Genomic DNA, 17,214 nt, shown 5'->3' with positions numbered 1-17,214 from the left:
ACGAAAATAATTTTTTTTTTAAAGTAAGCAAGCTTTTTAAAATTAGAATTAGAAAGTTCGGTCGTAATACCGCTTTCATTTATTCGTAATAAATACACCTGGCAAAGATAAGTTTATTATTACCTTCGCATAATGGTTTTCAACTTTTATTTACAATCCCTTAAGTAATTAAGCAGCGATGCACAATATGCATTACAGTTTGTGTCACGTGGATACGTAGACTAGATCGAGGCTATGATGAGAAGTCAAGGTGTCACATTCTTATCGCGCATTTAGCGTAGAATTCATTAAAACATGTCTATCTGTGCGATATATTCTCTGCAAAGTTAATAGATAGTCACATTTAGCGCTGAACACACGATGAAAATATGGACTAAATGTAATGATACTTTTATCGTTTTTAGAAACTTAAAAGTTGATGGGTTTGCCAAAGTAGGCTGCTAAATGAGCTTCTCTGAGTGCCTCAGCGCACGTCTGTAACAAAAAAGCACAAGTATTAATACAATTCGATTTTTCACTTCTTTCTCCATAATTTTAGTTTATTTAAAATCATTTACATTGTGAGCGCAAAACCTATTCAAAATTCATCTTTTAAATTGGCATTCAGAAAAATTGAAAATATACGCCTTGTAATTCTATTTTCAAAACATTTTAGGACATGTAAATATATCAATCATGTGCGAGACATGTCTAACAATATTAGCTCACGAAAAAACTTACAACTGAAAGATCTAATTTCAACAGAAGAAATCCAAATCATCTCCGTAACTTTAATAATTAAATGTAGTGGCGACACACAAATCGAACAAAAATTATTTTCAATATTTCCTCTCAATATTTTTAGAAAATTTCAAAAAAACTTTTAATAAAATAATTAAATGGCGCGTTATAGAAATAAAGCAAAGTCTCCTTTGAAATCGATGTTGAAATACTTACTGGATGTGCATGACAGACGCGTGCGACGTCTTCCGCACTGGCACCGTACTCCATCGCGAGAACAGCCTCGTTAATGAGCTCGCCTGCGGCCGGCCCAATCATATGCACGCCCAAAATCTTGTCTGTCTTACTGTCGGCGAGCACCTTGCTGAAGCCGTCCGTTTCGAGATTCGTCTTCGCTCGAGAATTTGCCATAAACGGGAACTTGCCGACTTTGTAGTCAATGCCCTCCTTCTTCAGATCTTCCTCCGTCTTGCCGACCCAACCCACTTCCGGATGCGTGTATATCACACTCGGCACACAATTGTAGTCGATGTGAACTGCGCCTGTATCGACAGTTAAGATAATACATGTTTAATTACAACAATTGAAGAAAAAGGGATGAAACGAGATATGAATACAGGCTGTATTTAAGACGTAAACGACGATTACCTCCGGCAATACCCTCCACTGTGATTATGCCCTCGTCTTCGGCCTTGTGAGCCAGCATTGGTCCGTGAATACAGTCTCCGATGGCGTAGATGCTGCGAATTTAATTACGACGGTGAAAAAGTTGGAAGCACCGGAAGTAATTAACTACAGATTTTAGAGGAAATTAAAAATAAATCAATTTCCAATTAAGACCTCGCTTTTACCTCGGCACTACCGTCTGGAATCGATTGTTCACGGGAATCCTTCCCTTCTCGTCCCTCTCAATGCCCATATCTTCGAGACCCAAGTTGTCTGTGTACGGCCTCCTGCCGACGCACACCAGCAACACGTCGCACGCTAAGTCTTCCTTTTTGCTAGGATCCTTCGCGTCTTCGACGGAAACGACGATCTCACCGCCAGTCTTATTAGCGGCCGTGACTTTCGTTCCCAGTTTAAACTTCAGACCCTGCTTGGCGAGGATCTTCTGCATGGTTTTACTTACTTCCCCGTCAATACCCATACCGCCAATCGACGGCATAAATTCAACGGCTATCACATCAGAGCCCAGCCTGCCAAGATGAAAATTAAGAAAAGCATAATCGAAATCAATAATTTGTCTCGATTAGACATAATCTTTAGTACAGACCTTTGCCAAACTGAGCCCAATTCTAATCCAATGACTCCAGCCCCGATGACGATGAGTCTCTTGGGGACTTCACTGAGCGACAATGCACCCGTCGACGAGACAACTTGTTTCTCGTCGATCTCAATGCCGGAGAAAGGCGTGACTTCGCTACCGGTCGCTATCAAAATATTTTTGGCATTGATGGTTGATTCCACGGATCCATCGGAATTTAAGGCGGTGACTTGGTTCTTGCCGGTAATTTTTCCATGGCCCTTAACCCACTCGACTTTGTTCTTCTTAAACAGACCCGCTATTCCACCGGTCAAGGCCTTCACCACGTTCGTTTTCTGTTCCATAAGTTTGTTGAGGTCAAGCTGAACATTTGATACTACAAAACATTATTCGATAATGTTCATTATTGTAATGCAATTTTTCAACGAACAATCCATCCAGAATTTGACTACTTACCTACAACTCCACGGTTTGCCAAATCCCCACTGTGTGCCATGTGATAATAATGTGAATTGTTTAAAAGCGATTTCGATGGAATGCATCCAACATTGAGACACGTGCCTCCCAGAGTTGTACCTTTCTCCACACACACAGTCTTCATGCCCAATTGCGCGGCTTTAATTGCTGCTACGTATCCACCAGGGCCAGCCCCAATTACTACTACATCTGCGTCCAAAGTGCTGGCATACCTGCGCTGCTGGGCAGCTGTCATGCCAGGAAGAACACGCTTTATGCATGTTGGCTGATAAAAAATAAAAACAAAATTATAGCATTTATTAACATAATAAGTACATTTGGTAAAGAAAATTGTTATCGATTCAGGAAATATGTGTATAAAACATCAATAATTTAAATGAGAGAGGTCTTCATCTCTTGCCATCAACTGGTTTCTTCTTTGTTATATTTTTCATTATTTTTTTTAATATTTTGCTTCTTGTTTCTCTTTAATATTTCGTTACATATTTATATTGAGTGTAAGAAGTGTAACAGAGTGCAGGGAAGAAGTGCTACACAAAGAAAGTAATGACATAACCAATCCATGAAGTTATTTATGTTGTAATAAAAAACCTAAAAGGGTTCTTATCAAACTCTTAAAATTGAAAGGTAGCTTTAATTCAAGTGTGATCACGAAAGTTCTTTCTAATAAGCCAAAAAAAGCATGCAAGGCGGATTATTCTACGAGATATTACGAAAGAGATATCTATCTAAAAACTGACTGATACGATCTCGCTAATAAAATTACTTAGTGTTCTTTTAGTTTCTTACTTACCCTAACAGAATTAGTCACCAGGTTCCAAAGACTGGCTTGCATCATGTCTTTCAAGATCGACCTTGAAAGCACAGAAAAGGGAAAAAGGTCCACGGCAGTGAAACGCAAGCTCTACCGGTTATCACGACAGTATCACCAAGGAGGTCCGTTCATCAAACGAACAGATTTATCGCAAAGACGCAAGATGGCGCTACAGTCTCGATGTATCGATATATCGATTTTCGATGTTACCCGCATCGCGCCAACGACCGTTTCTACGCCATGTTTCTACGGTTCACACACAGTAATCAGGTATCATAATTTATTGTGTATTTTACTCGTTAAGAGTTCATAATTAGTCAAACTTTTACCGGAAATACCGGTTACAATGACGGACGATTGTCGAAATGATGTTCCTTGCCGCGGATGTTTGCGATCAACAGTGTTTCGTCAATCGCTAAAACGCCGCGGATTGAAACTGCCGTAACCTTGAAAACGGATTTCGATGTCGTAGCAAGCGCGCGATATACTTCTCATTAAATGTAGCATTTTGAAAATTTAGCTGATCGGAATTAAATTCGCTAGAATGTAGTGATGATTGTACTCGTATACGGCGCCGTCGACGCGACCGGCTAACAGTCGTCGTTCGTCTCGCCCGCTTTGACAATGTGTGCACAGTGTTGAATGAATTGTCTAATAATCGTTATATTTATGCATATACATGAACACGAAGTGCGTTTTACTTTGCATTTGCATTTTTCGCGCAATGCGATATACATATGCGCGATACAAATTCATAATTTTCAGAAGTGAAATGCGCAGGTTGTTTTTTGTTCGGTAGTGTACGTAACTTCGTCTCAGTTTCCGGTATTCATCGATTCGTGAAGCCGATGCGAAGCACAACGGATTCTGCAGCAGGTGGAATAAACTGCAATATTTTAACTGGTTAGTAGAATTGTTTGTGTCTTATTTAAATAAGTGTTGAAGTATGTATTATGCATATAATTGCAATAATTTCTATTTCTTAAGTATAGAATTATAACACAATCAAATTTTAATATTTTTTCTCCGACTTCCTTTTTCTTTTTGCTTTTTTTCTTACGCAGTTTTCTCATTGCTTCGTATTTGTCTGGCTACGTAAGCATATTACATTTTGAGTATAAGAGAAAAAATGTTTTATTAACAAGTTTAAGAATTTTATTACTTAAAAACATCAAGTTAAAAAAATTTTTTAAATTTAATATGAACTAACTATAAAACTGAAGAGGAGAGAATTGAAAAATTGGTGAAAGTAGAAGCAATTAAAATAATTTGCAGTAATTTAGAAAAAATTGAAATAAGTATATGTGACGTTTTACCTAATATAAAACAGTGTATAATTTGTGTGTGTGAGAGAATCTCTAATATAATAAAAACAATATTAATTCTTCAGACATAAAATACAAATGTAACAAGCATTATAATTTTTAAATTTCTCGTGTGTAGACTATTTTTCATTTTTTTATGTTAGATGTAAAGTAATTAATTATTTTTTAAAATAAAAATGACAATTTTATGTATTTGTTTTTCACAAATTTTAATTGCTATAAAATAAAAAATACACAATTGAGTTGAGATACATAATTTTTATTACAGTTCACACTTTTGTAATGCATATTTAAGTTTTCATAATAGAAATTTATGTTTGACAAATGAGTCAAGAAAAATGAATACTTACGAATGAACTTCAAGATATTTAATTATTCAAAGTAATGTGGAATTTTTGAGAAAGTCATAGAATCACTTTGCAAATTATACGACTTATGATTTACAACATAATGCTAGATAAAATTCTGTTTGCGATTTAAAACAATAAGAATTGGTTGTTATTATTTACATTATGGTTTCGTAAGCTCTCGTATATACGTGATGCGTTTGCGTTGCGTGTGCGTGTCGAGTGTTGAATAATTTTATTCTACATCGAGAAAACGAAATCGGTGGGGATGGAAAACGAATTTTCAGCGAGTAATAGAGACGCGAAGCGCAAAGCCCGAAGAATTCTTCCTTCGCCGGAAGTCATGGATCGATTGACGCATGAGCATTTTAGGCGGCGTCGCGACGTCGTCACCGCCGTCTCGTCTACGCATCCCCGCGGCATAATTCACAACGAGCCCCACAATTTTTTTATGGGGAAGATCGGGAAAAGCGTGGCGAAAAGAAGAAAAGAGAAGCAAAACAAGAGCAAGGGAAAAATGTCACAGAGAAAGGGAGGTGTGGATTGGGGCGATAAGAGGATGAAAGGGCGAAGCGAAAGTAGGAAAGAGAAGGGCAAGGATAGCGGGACAATAAGAGAGAAAGAGAAAACGATAATAATAAAGGGTAAGGGAGGTAGGACAGCAAAAGGGTGGGGAAAAGGGGACGGGGAGAACAGGGAGAAAGTGATAGATATACATGTTAGCAGTAACGTATGCAATTTTCAGGTAGCCCTTTTGCACACAGATAGTGAACGCTGTTTACTCTTTATTTTAAATATCATGAATTAATAATCATGGGTGATGTAATACACACGCAAAAATAAAGAAATAAAACACAGATTCTTCAAAGTTACGAATAAGTTTGCTGAATCAAAAAATATAATTTATTATAAAATAAGCAATATTAAACTAGGAAAGAAGGTGACAAAGCAAAGGGATATTTTTAATCAATTTGCGAATTGAACACGGTTTTTGACTTTCCGCAGAATATTGTGAAAAATTTTCTTATTTCTCGATTATCTTAAAGTCACATAAGCCTCAATTGATTTAATTATACTTAGCTGCGAAAGAAAAGTACAGATATATTTAATACTTATTGCACCTTCAACATTAATAATTGCCAGTGCCGAGTCTGTTTTCCACGCGCCACCCCGTACATCACGCGTGCGTGGTGCGAGCGTAACGATCTCGCGTGCACGAAGGAGAGGAAGCGAGCGTCCTCACTCGCTCTCACGTCGAGGGGTGTCGCGGGCAAGGGGCAACAGATGTCCCTCCGCATGACGCACGTCGGGGTGGTCGTCCCTCGCAGTGAGATAGTCTCGCGGTAGTGGTGTCTGTGCGCGCGTCGTGTCGCGAAAACGCAGCACGAGGCGTCTTCGTCCTCGCGGAAGGATCGAGCGGCCGTGGGGTCTCGCTGAACGTGTGCTTGCACAGGTACACTTGCCAAACGATCTCGTTTTGTCCTTGCCTCGCCATCCCGCGCGATAGAGTGATTCTAACCTTGAAACAAAACACCGAAGAGCGAACGCGAATCGTTATCGTGTTACGTCGAGCATTTTTGTGCCATGAACGCGCGAACGCGCGAATTGAAAATTAACGAGGCGTTTATCGCGTGAAATATATTATTTACAAATATGTTATAAGTATATTTATGATTTGCGATTTAATTCTCGTGTAATTTTTCAAGCGCGTGAATTTTGAGCTTCGAACTAAAAACGCGCGAGCTATCATTATGCGTTGCATAAAGTAATCTCAATGAATCGTCTATATAAAATGGTTGTATAAAAGAATAGCAAGTAACAAAACTTTTTATTAACAATTCATAATACGAATTTGTAATTTATAATAGAGATATCTGAAAATATGTATTTTAAGTATATATTGTTTAAAAATAATAGTAGTTTAATAATACTTTAAATGATCGTGGAAAACAATCGCACACGCTATATAATTATCAATCGTTAATTCAGCGAATGAATAATTGAGAAAAATCTGGGATTTTTTTCAGGTTCGTCCGAGAAATGTTCGCGTGAAATGACGCTGGACGCACGCTGCGGAATAGCCTCGACGCCAAGCGATAAAATATCTTCTGATTAGCGCGCGATGTGCGAAGTATCGAAGGGGCAGCGGCGGACGTTTCGCGACCAGGATCCGCCGCGAATATGCAATAAGAGCGCGGAGAACCTGCTGCGGGATGAGCTCGAGTTCTCGCGTTCGACTCCGAGCTCGCCGACGACCCTTCAACGCGCCGCCAGCCTCGAGAAATGCTTCAGCGAGCCGGAGTTCTTCCAGAAGCAGCGCGAGCTGCTCTCGAAGCACGAGCAGCGGACGAGGGAGAAGGGCGGCGATGGCGGTGGTGAGGAAAACGTCTCTCCCGCAAGCGGCGCGGACGACGATGCCGGAAGTACGACCGACGTCGCGAGGAGCACCGAGGACTTCCTGAGGGAACTCTCCGCCAAAGTGCCTTCCCCCTGCAATCAGGCAAACGAGGTACGTGGAAATAATGTGCGCCGATTCGATCGTACCGATTATTCGATAAGTAATTGCTTTGTAGAAAGACTTGTGGAAGAAATAGGCTTGCCTTTTGCAACCAAGCTATAATGATTTGCGGTAGACTTATTTTTTATATAAATACGAATTATTTAGAAGAAGAAAAATTTGTATTTAGATTAGGAAACAATCACAGGATGATCGAGTTCTGATTGATTCACCTTCCATTTAGGCTCTTTTATTTAAAGACATACTTATTGAAAATAGGTCAAAAGGTTAAGGAGCGATGTAGGGCATCTATTAATTCACGGCCTTCTTGACTTTCTTCATTTATCTATAATAATATTGGTAAAAGACAAGATAATTGAGGATCAGCTAAATATATCGCACATCTGTCCAAGAATGTACACATATAATCGACGATATTTATAAAGCGTTTCACACCTTTAGCGCGACGTTTTTTAATGAGAATTCGATCGTATCTCCTCTCGCGATCTTTCCACACTCGCTTAAACATTCTGCTTTATGATGCATTTACGCATGATTTACGATGCATTCGTCGGGCGTTGGTATTCGATATTTTTACACCTCGTTTAACCCGGTTTCCGTGCACAGGAAAATTAGCGTTATCGACAAACAGGAAAGGGGCGATATATTATGGAGAACGTGACTGCCGCGTTGCGCGCGTATGTGCCAATAAAAACAGAGATAAACGTTCGAACGATCGTGAGTCACGAGTGATTCTTTCGCGCGAGAATGCAAGCACAATAGGTCCCCTCGTTATGGTAAATTTATCGAAGGAGAAACGAATTTTCGCGGAGAAGCGCGCTCGATTTCGCGCGACAGGGCTCGTATATCGTTGACTGGCATTTGCCACCGGCGCGGCGTCTGGTCGCAACGGTATTCTTCACGTGATGTACACACAGGTGCACTATCGACCTGCGCAAGAATCCCGACGAAGTATCGAAACAGGCATCACACGCCTCGCCGAAGAAACAGTAAACCCGTTCGTGTGGAATCGGCGACCTTCCGAGCAGATCGCTTTTGTCGTTATTGATGAAATTCTGTGCTCCTGCGTGTTTCTTTTGAAACTGATCGAGGTTGTTTTATGTTCGTATTATCTTTTTCGTGTTTCATTAAAATAATCTCGAAATGATTATGTACAAAATATAGGTCAGATACACTGTTTCCTGTTTACGTTATTGAAAATTGAAAAATTTTTAGATAAATTTGATATCCAGTGGTTATTTTTAATTGATTTTGAAACAGACTTTAATGGAATTTTAGTATGAGAATTGAATTAAATTTTTAAAATTAACATTACTTTAGTTTAGCTGGAATAACATCTTAGATTAAATATTGAAGAAATAAAATATTCATGAGTAGGTAAAAAATTTTTCCAAGGCAAAATCTAGTTCGTATTATTTCAATTGCAGAACTGTATATTACACAAATTTTCTTTTACAATTCGCTAAAAGAAATCGAAAATAGAAACTGTTCCAGATTTTATGTCGATTTTTATCTTAATACATTGCAACAATCGCGAATTCCGTTCATTGCTTACGCTAATTGGAATTCCTTTTTTCCGTTCTTTACTGGAATTTACATTTTTGTTTTGTATTTATGCCAATGGAATTCTTTAAATGCACGCGATAAAATTACGTCAATAAACTCAAGGCATTTACGCTACATGCTATTGATATCCTTGAAAGATTTAGGAAACTCAGTGTATCATTTTACGGTTCCTTTACTTTCTTAGATTCTTATCATTTTTCTTCATGGATTCTCCCGTTGCTCATAATTAAAAATATATTACGACACGTATTTGCTCTACATTGCAGTATAAGTTTATAAAATTATTCTCATACAAAATTACAAGCATGTTTTGCATTCGACGATTTGGTCAGTTTTGAAAGTAGGACGTATACCGATTAACTCTCGCCTAGCGGTGGCCGGGTCATTTGAAGCCCAAGCGCCGAATGTTTAGTCTGCAGGATAAGGCGGACAAGCTTTAAACTAGTGTTTCCGCAATCAATATACACGCAGTATTGCACAAAATTTCGAAAAGAAAAAACGTGTCTAAATCCAAAAGTTGCATAATTTTTACAATGAGAATAGAACGTAAAAATCGGTATGGATCACAACGGCCCAAACAGCACGCGTGTCTTAAAGACATCTGAAAGACATGTGTGCTGTCTCGGAGATTCGATTACCGCTGTCCGTGGCTCGCCGTCTAGGGTTAATAAGTTGAAAAAAATTGCGAATTCTATGTAGCACGATTTATATACGTTATATTAAGTAGAGAAAGGAAAGATATTATTGGTACGCGAAAATTCCAGATGGTCGATCGATTTAGAAAGTTTGGATCTCGATATTGAGTGTTAAATAATTCGGACCTTTCAAGCAGACGTTCAAACTCTGCTCGAAAATATATCTTTAGCATCTAATATATATTTATTCTTATTCGTGCTCATTACGATTTATATTACGCCTTTCCGATTTATTATTATATTTACTTCCTTGCGCACGTTACATTCCATTCGTTTCTATTAAAGTATTTAACAAACGTTTATGTCATAATTATGATATTTTTTAAATACTTGTCATTTAAAAATTCCGAATCATTTTCTGTTCTTAAGTTCGCCACTTCGTAGAGAAATTTTCCTGTTAGATTTTTCTTTAAAAAAACATTGAGCGAAAACGATCTGGTGACAGATGTGTCATTTTCGAAATTCTCAGAACTGTCGCTTATTGGTGATGGTGGGCAAGATGTGAATTATGACCTGCGGGGCCTTGAGATGAATTAGTTTCGGATCCAAAGGGTGGATGGGAGTCCTACAGCAAATTCTTTTCCATCGGATGCCTTGCCTTTGTTCGGATTAAGCGTCGTCCACAGAGACGCGAGCTGCAACATGATGTGACATTTCTGCTCGAAGCGTTTTTAATAATTCATAAATAACGTGCCGATTTCACGTGCTTCGAATTGAACATTTTTCATAGTGCTTGTGCCTTTGTGCGTTGAAATTGAAGATTGCAAATTAGAGATTGGAACTCGACTTGTCAAAATAAAGAGCTAAGCTTGAGATTACTTGATTGATCGGCTTCCAATCTTCAATTTTCAATTTCGATCTTTATGATCGAATCCTGTATTGATCGAAACCTGTTCAGAAAGGGCGGGGTTATATTATTTTTAAAAAGTATTATTTTTCTGGACAGAGAGCCATATCTCTCTCTCTCTACGTTTTTTCTTTAAACTCAGCATTATCATTTTTCGCGTTATGCTTCTGACATTTCCTGTTACACTTTTTTAAGAACATTTCCAAGATAATAAAGTGAATGTTTCTCGCAAGTCACACCGGTCGTTCAATCGTTAACCGGATAACGATAAATTACAGGAAAAATTCTACAATTATTCTCATAATTGCTCGCGTATAATTTGAGCGATAAATCCGGTTTGGCGGAGATTAGTTTTTTTTGCAGACAATCAAATAGAAAGAAATAAAAACTTTGTTGCCTTGGCGCGTATGCAAATGATACGGCAAAGAGCGACGAGCAATATGCAAAACGCGCGTAAACGCTGCGGAAAAACGTAATGCATTACGATCGCGTGTTATCGCGGCGATGCTGTAAGAATATAGGCGCGCTCGCGCGTTCGCGAGAATCGAGATTTAGCTGGAAATTTGCTCGAAATACACCGGTTACATGGTGCATAGGGTCGTCGACCGGCAGCGGGCAGCGTTACGAGATATTGACGAGAACGCCGCTATTTCGAGGGATTAATTGCCAGGCGAGGAGAAGCGGCTCGAGAACGTCACTGATAAATATTCAATTGATCCTTCACGAAGTTATCACCGTGTCGAAATTGCTTACTAATAACCAAGCTAAATTGTCTGAGTTGGCGTTCGCCAAAAGATATACGAGTCTTTCGAATTTATGACTTGTCTATCTTATCTGATTTCTGTAATTTCTAAAATCAATGTTCGAAAGGAGAATTTTCTATCCGTCTTTCCTTTCTAAAAACCGTTACGTTAACGAGGAGGTTGAATTAATGTGCATATATAAATAGAAAAATATTAAGATATTTCATTAAATTTCCATAAACAAGAAATAAAATATAAATACTATCTTTAAATTCTAATTTAATTCTGAATCTTCGTTTTTTATGAAATAAATTTATTTTAAAAATGATTTACGTACAGCCATGTTATATCGCTTATATTTATACTTTATTATATAAAATAAAGATTCAGGAACACACTGAGGTATGCATCGCGTTTGCGTCCCTCGCAGGTTGCTCGGTCCAGATGCCGACCAACCAAAAGAGCATGATGCTGCATCCCCACAGTGTGTCGTGGAGCGGCTTCGGTGTGAAAGCAGCCTATCGAAGTCGGTCGCGGCATGGTCTCGCACACGGCGCGGCGCGTCGTCTCGTCAGTCCGGTGTTTACGCTCGTGCCTTGAACGGCGATTTTTCGCCGCGTGCTTTGGTTCCGCGATCTCGTGCCTGGATCCTCTGTCTCTCTGGACGTGGCGGCGGTGCGTCAGCGTGATTTCACCGATCGTGCAGGAGAGCTCAAAGTGAGTTTCGTAGTCACGGCTTGTAAAACCGTAAGTACGGTTCGCCGTTTTCGATCAACGATCCTTTCGCGCTCCTTACTGCCGATTCTAAAACCCACGCGATTGCATCGCGAAAGGACTCGGGCTTTCATATCGAGAGTGGCGCGGTCGATGATAAAGGCAAATATTTACGTACTTTAAGAGAAAAAAAAGGAGGTTCAATAATACATCACGTGCTTCACAAGATTTTGAACAAATGTTCGATAAATAATGACGCTAATATTCGAAGATGAAATATGAGAGAGAGTTGTAATTAATCTATATAATTAATTGCCAAATTTTATTTTGCATGTTTATTTGACGCGAGTTATCAATTATCTCTCATCGCGCAACTCGTTCTCCATAAATAATCGATAATATCGTTGAGCAAATTTTAAGCTTAACATTCACTTAAACTGCGAACATGCAATGTGCATGCACGACGCAGATCTATTACGTGAATTGTGACATCTCATATAGACGCAGAAATGACGCGCAGAGGCGAAAACATTGAAGATATTATCGCAAGCGTTCTACACAATAAACTCTGGCGTTAAAATTTTGTAAATACTTCGAGATAATCTGTATTTAATATCACACTTACATTTCAGTCGTAAAGAATTTTTACATTTTATCTTGCATTATATTTAGTTATTCAAAAATTGTGCGATATTTTGGGAGCATTATTTTTGTGGAGGCTGCTTTTTTAGAAACTTTTTTCCACTCTCTTTTATGTGAAATTTTTAGTTTTGGTCTCCCGTTGAATAAATTAACTTTTTTTTGAATACCGCGAAACCGCGAGACGACCCAATGCATGATATCGGCAAACACTGCAACAATGCGGAATTGCAGCCGCGACTTTTTCGATATTTATCAGTCGACCGAAAGCCAACTATAAATAGCGTTTTTGACTCACATCAGTCCGAATAAAGTCAATAGTATTTTCACAGATCGGCCCTTGATTAAAATTTGCTACGTGCAAATAGCGATTGTTCCGATTTCACGATAAATTTATATGAAACTTTTGAATTTTAATTCGCAATATATCTATTCGGATTTCCAATAAAGCTCGTAAAAAAGGCTCGCAAAAATTGGTTCCGATCTGGCGCAACAAAAATTACGTATTGGTTATTCAGGTTGTATAGAAGAATTCGGAAAATTCGGATATTTATAAACGATCGAGATATCTCATCGACGATAATAAACATACCATTAGAAAGGCACGCCGCGCAGTATCTCGATATCCGTGCACGACCTTGGAATTTCGTCTTCTTCCTTTCGCGTCGCCCACGTCGCGACGCTGGCACGCGTGTAATATATAACGCGTGTAATATATAACGGGTGTAAACGCTGCCGCGAATTGCGTCTTACGCGAGAGACTACAAACAGTACGGCAATTGCGTAACTCCGAGAAAACGCCTGCCTTCCTCTTTGCGTTCCTTCGCGACACACGCCACGCCCGTGCGTGCGTGCGTGCGTGTATCGCGATATAGAGTCTTCGCATATTTCACCATCGGCGATCATTGTGTAGTCGGTGCCGTGTACAATAGGTTTCTCGCTATTGCGCGATTTTGCCTTATCGAAATCTGCGCCGCACGCTTTTAATTTTTTTTTTCAGAGAAATTCATATTTACGAAAAATAAAATACTAAAGTTTGTGCAGGCGATTGCCGATCGTATCGCTGCCTTGGATATAATTTTAATGTCGCGGGACATAAATTAATTTTAGTCGCAAAATAAAAGATGCAATTTTGATAGAAAAATAATGGAGTAAAATCTTTTACATCAATTTCTGCCTCTTTTGTGAAGGACAGAAACTACAGCTTGTCACATTTATCTTTTTCACTTGAAATCTTCCTGTTAACAGAGTAAACTTCACGAGTCGCCTCACGAATCGTGAACCTTGTTACGCCCGTCGAATAATTAACGCGAGATAACGCTTATCGAAGAAACAACACTGGCTGTATGGCCAGCACGTTGCAGCTGCACGTATCGCGAACTTTAAACAATCATCCGATTATTAACAAAACCAGCCCGACTAAGTTAGATTAAACTTAATGTAATATAAACTCATTTAAATATCAGAATTTTCATGAAAGAAAGAAAGTAAAAGAAAACTTGTAAAAGCATCTAATTTAAGAACGGCGAAGGCATGGCGATAAAATGACTCGAATATTCAATCCCGGTAATCTAATCGAAGCGGAAGTTGCGTGTCTCAGAGATTTCGCATAACCGATCCTTCCGATTTTACTGTTAGTTGACGATTCATAGATAATGAATAATAGGTTGTTGCGCGGGCAAATGCCGTCGATACATTTGCTCCACGCACTTTCGAAGTCGCGGCGGGCTACCGGTCTTGCAGCATTAATTAACCACAAACTGGTTGCGCGCTCAGAAACTAGTTTCCGCGCGGTAGACGAGGATTCTTTATACAGGGTGTGAAATCATTTCCGGCGCGGCCGTCCGACATGAGAAAACGATTCGGCGACTTTCCATCAAATCGCCGATACGAGTTAAACGCGGCGTGATGTTTAATTAATTATTTCCTCTCGAAATGATAATTAGGGAAAAAAAAGTATCACGCGGATATCAAGAACACGCGCGCACCCATCTTTTTGCGAGTCGAGTGCGCTATTGACTCGCGATTGTTCTATAGTCCCTGCCGGTCCTTCAAAGCGCGATTACGAGTCTTAAGCCGCGCAAGGCGAATCCGCCCTCGCGGAAATTGCACTTGCCATTGTTCCGTTTCTTTAGCACAGACGATGACGCTGGCAAAATTAAGCTACTACTTTTTTTTTTTTTATTACACATGATGAGCTCTCGACTCGCGTAATAAAGTACCCGAGTTGACTCCTTCAACTCGCGGTTGGAGATCGCTCCTCTCTTTTTTTCCGCTGCGGAAATATCGACTCGCGGATTCTTAGATTGCAAACGAAATGCAAACGAATTCCGCTCCTAAGTATACAATTTTCGAACGTGTGGTGATCTGAGGCGGCTACCGATCATTTCCCTCGTAGTCACGAGATGCATATTAAAGTGAAAGATAGTCTTGCAGAGGTTCATTGACCTTCAAAAAAAAAAAAAAAAAAAAAAAAAAAGCTAATTCGCGCAGATCGCATTGTCTGCAATTACGATGCAGCAGTAATTTTCATGTAATGGTCGTAAATAATAGTTTTGCTTGCAATCGCGAAAGATATGTCGAGGAGGTAAGATCGTCGATTCACCAGTCTTCTTCAAGAACCGATCGATTCGGTCGACATTGACATATCGTAAAATTCGTACGAATGCAGAGGTGTGCTATTATTGGCTAAGCAATTTCCCGGCATTCGCGGCGGTCACCGCCCGGCAGTTTCATCCGTGGTCACGAGACGCGTATTAAAGTGAAAGATCGATCTGCATCACTACGTCGCGCTGGTACTAATTCCACATCTTGCTTGCCGCGTGATGCTGTTTTACTTTCTAACGATGGAGCTGTATTGTATCGATCAGTGATCGAGCAAGTATCCCTGTACTTTTTGATCATTTTTATTTCCAAGATAATTTCGAAGATAATCGGTAATTTAAAATATCAATATGATTGCGGAGAAACTTGATCAGAAAAAGAAATTAATTTTCTTATTTTAATGATTTATATCTATTCATATTATAGGATTTCTCTCCCCTTCATTACGGCATAAAAATTGTAATAATTTCCACGCGGTGAAATTATCCCATTAAAATGACGTTTTAATCACTGCCGTATCGATTGTTGTATAAATAATCATTTTCGCGTTATGACCGGTTTTGATTATATAGCGACGAGTCCACGTGTCATGTTCGCGAGCAACGCTATGATCTGTGGACGAAGGCGCTTTCTAAAGATGGTCACACTGTACTATCAAGCGGAATCGATTAAATCGTGTTTTCGCGTGTGTGCACGCCCGTTAAGAAGAAGAAACAGACAGTAAAAGTGTCTCGCGTAGATCGTATCGAGCGGCGTAATGCCGTGCTTGCATGGTTTCCATGGGAAAGTCACCGCGATCTTTACACATCGTAGAATTTTCCGCGATTTAAAGTTCTCTAAAAAAATAAATATAGTTGACTTAAATAAATATTCATTTTTTTAAAACTAGATTAGAAGAGAAGAATGCAAAATTTTGCACAAGGCGTTGTGACGTAAAGGCAATTCTGCGAGAAAGTTGCCGAGATCTTTTTCGCGATTCATTAGTTTCTTAAAGAAATGAATATAATTATTTATAAATAAATAGGTCTTATTTAAATTAAATTAAATTAAAAGATTAGAAAAGACAAGTAAAAAGAGTACAACTCTTACAAGCTGTTGATCTTGTCATAGATAATGGTCTCATGTCGCTGATAAACACTTTACTGTTCGCTAATCGCACATTAACACTTTTTCGCCGTAGTCATCATCGTTGGAACACGCAAAAATCGGGCGGCATTTACGGCGAAGCGCGGCGAGAGAGCAGATGCAATGCACACGCCCCTCGCTGTATCTCTCTCTTCGTCTCTCTCTTCGGCGATAGAATGTTGCGGGCGATCCCGTCGGACCGGTAGTTTTTGTTTTACATAATTCTCCGTGGAGAAACGCGATTCAGGATCGCGTTCGCCAGGTGTTCGTTAGGGATTCAAACGCGCGGACCCGCTCCGATTGAACATACAGATACGACAGTTCATTTCGATTAGCATATATGTCTCAAATTGACTGGATGAGATTTAATTTGCCAGCCGATTATGAACGCTTTGGATTTCAACGCAGGAAGTCGCGAAAGTTTGAATATCTTTTCTTCGTCGAAAATTCGGCTGAGCGTTAGGAATGTTTTTACTTTTAGTATTTTGATAAATCAAATCTCAGGTGAGGATTCTCTGTCGAAGTAAAGTGGGCATTTTATCTTCTCAGTTATTTTAATTTCAATTTTAAATTGTTTATGCTTTAAAGCACTGCGCGCTGTTTCTTTTTAACAGAAAGAAATCCATTAGGTTTCTACTTCTAGAATTTTACGATTGCAACTGTACTTATGGCATGTATTACAGTCCAACGATGGATTCGTCATAATACGGAAGAGAGACAACGTGCTAGTTTCACGGACACTAGCGTAGAACGACTGTAATTTCGTAGCACTTTAATGACTCCGTCGCTACCGCATTGATAGGCGCTTCGCTGCGA

At 39.3% G+C, this 17,214-nt stretch overlaps 2 protein-coding genes across 3 annotated transcripts in view; one reads left to right on the top strand and one right to left on the bottom strand.

Annotated features, from left to right (window-relative positions):
- Positions 1-42: 42 nt before the first annotated feature.
- On the bottom strand, positions 43-3,395 carry LOC105667640 (dihydrolipoyl dehydrogenase, mitochondrial). The gene is made up of 7 exons (XM_012359559.2): positions 3,255-3,395; positions 2,441-2,726; positions 1,994-2,360; positions 1,572-1,916; positions 1,369-1,460; positions 937-1,262; positions 43-474 (listed from the first exon to the last, which is right to left on the bottom strand). The coding sequence occupies exons 1-7, from the start codon at positions 3,297-3,299 to the stop codon at positions 409-411; spliced, it is 1,527 nt and encodes a 508-aa protein (XP_012214982.1). The 5' UTR covers positions 3,300-3,395; the 3' UTR covers positions 43-408.
- Positions 3,396-3,410: 15 nt separating this feature from the next.
- The window catches only part of LOC105667643 (uncharacterized), a 38,914-nt gene continuing 25,110 nt past the window's right edge, over positions 3,411-17,214 (top strand). Inside the window, exons 1-3 of one of the 2 annotated variants that reach the window (XM_012359564.2) lie at positions 3,411-3,545; positions 4,075-4,178; positions 6,975-7,456. In XM_012359564.2, coding sequence (XP_012214987.1) covers positions 7,070-7,456 — 387 coding nt within the window. In that variant the 5' untranslated portion in view covers positions 3,411-3,545; positions 4,075-4,178; positions 6,975-7,069. Of the gene's footprint in view, positions 3,546-4,074; positions 4,179-6,087; positions 6,401-6,974; positions 7,457-17,214 lie in introns of those variants that run through there. The other variant, XM_012359565.2, reaches the window with a different exon arrangement.

The sequence above is a fragment of the Linepithema humile genome, chromosome 7 (genome assembly GCF_040581485.1).
Source record: "Linepithema humile isolate Giens D197 chromosome 7, Lhum_UNIL_v1.0, whole genome shotgun sequence".
In the NCBI taxonomy this organism is placed as follows: domain Eukaryota; kingdom Metazoa; phylum Arthropoda; class Insecta; order Hymenoptera; family Formicidae; genus Linepithema; species Linepithema humile.
Note: the sequence above shows the minus strand (reverse complement) of the source record. Positions and strands in the feature narration are given on the sequence as shown.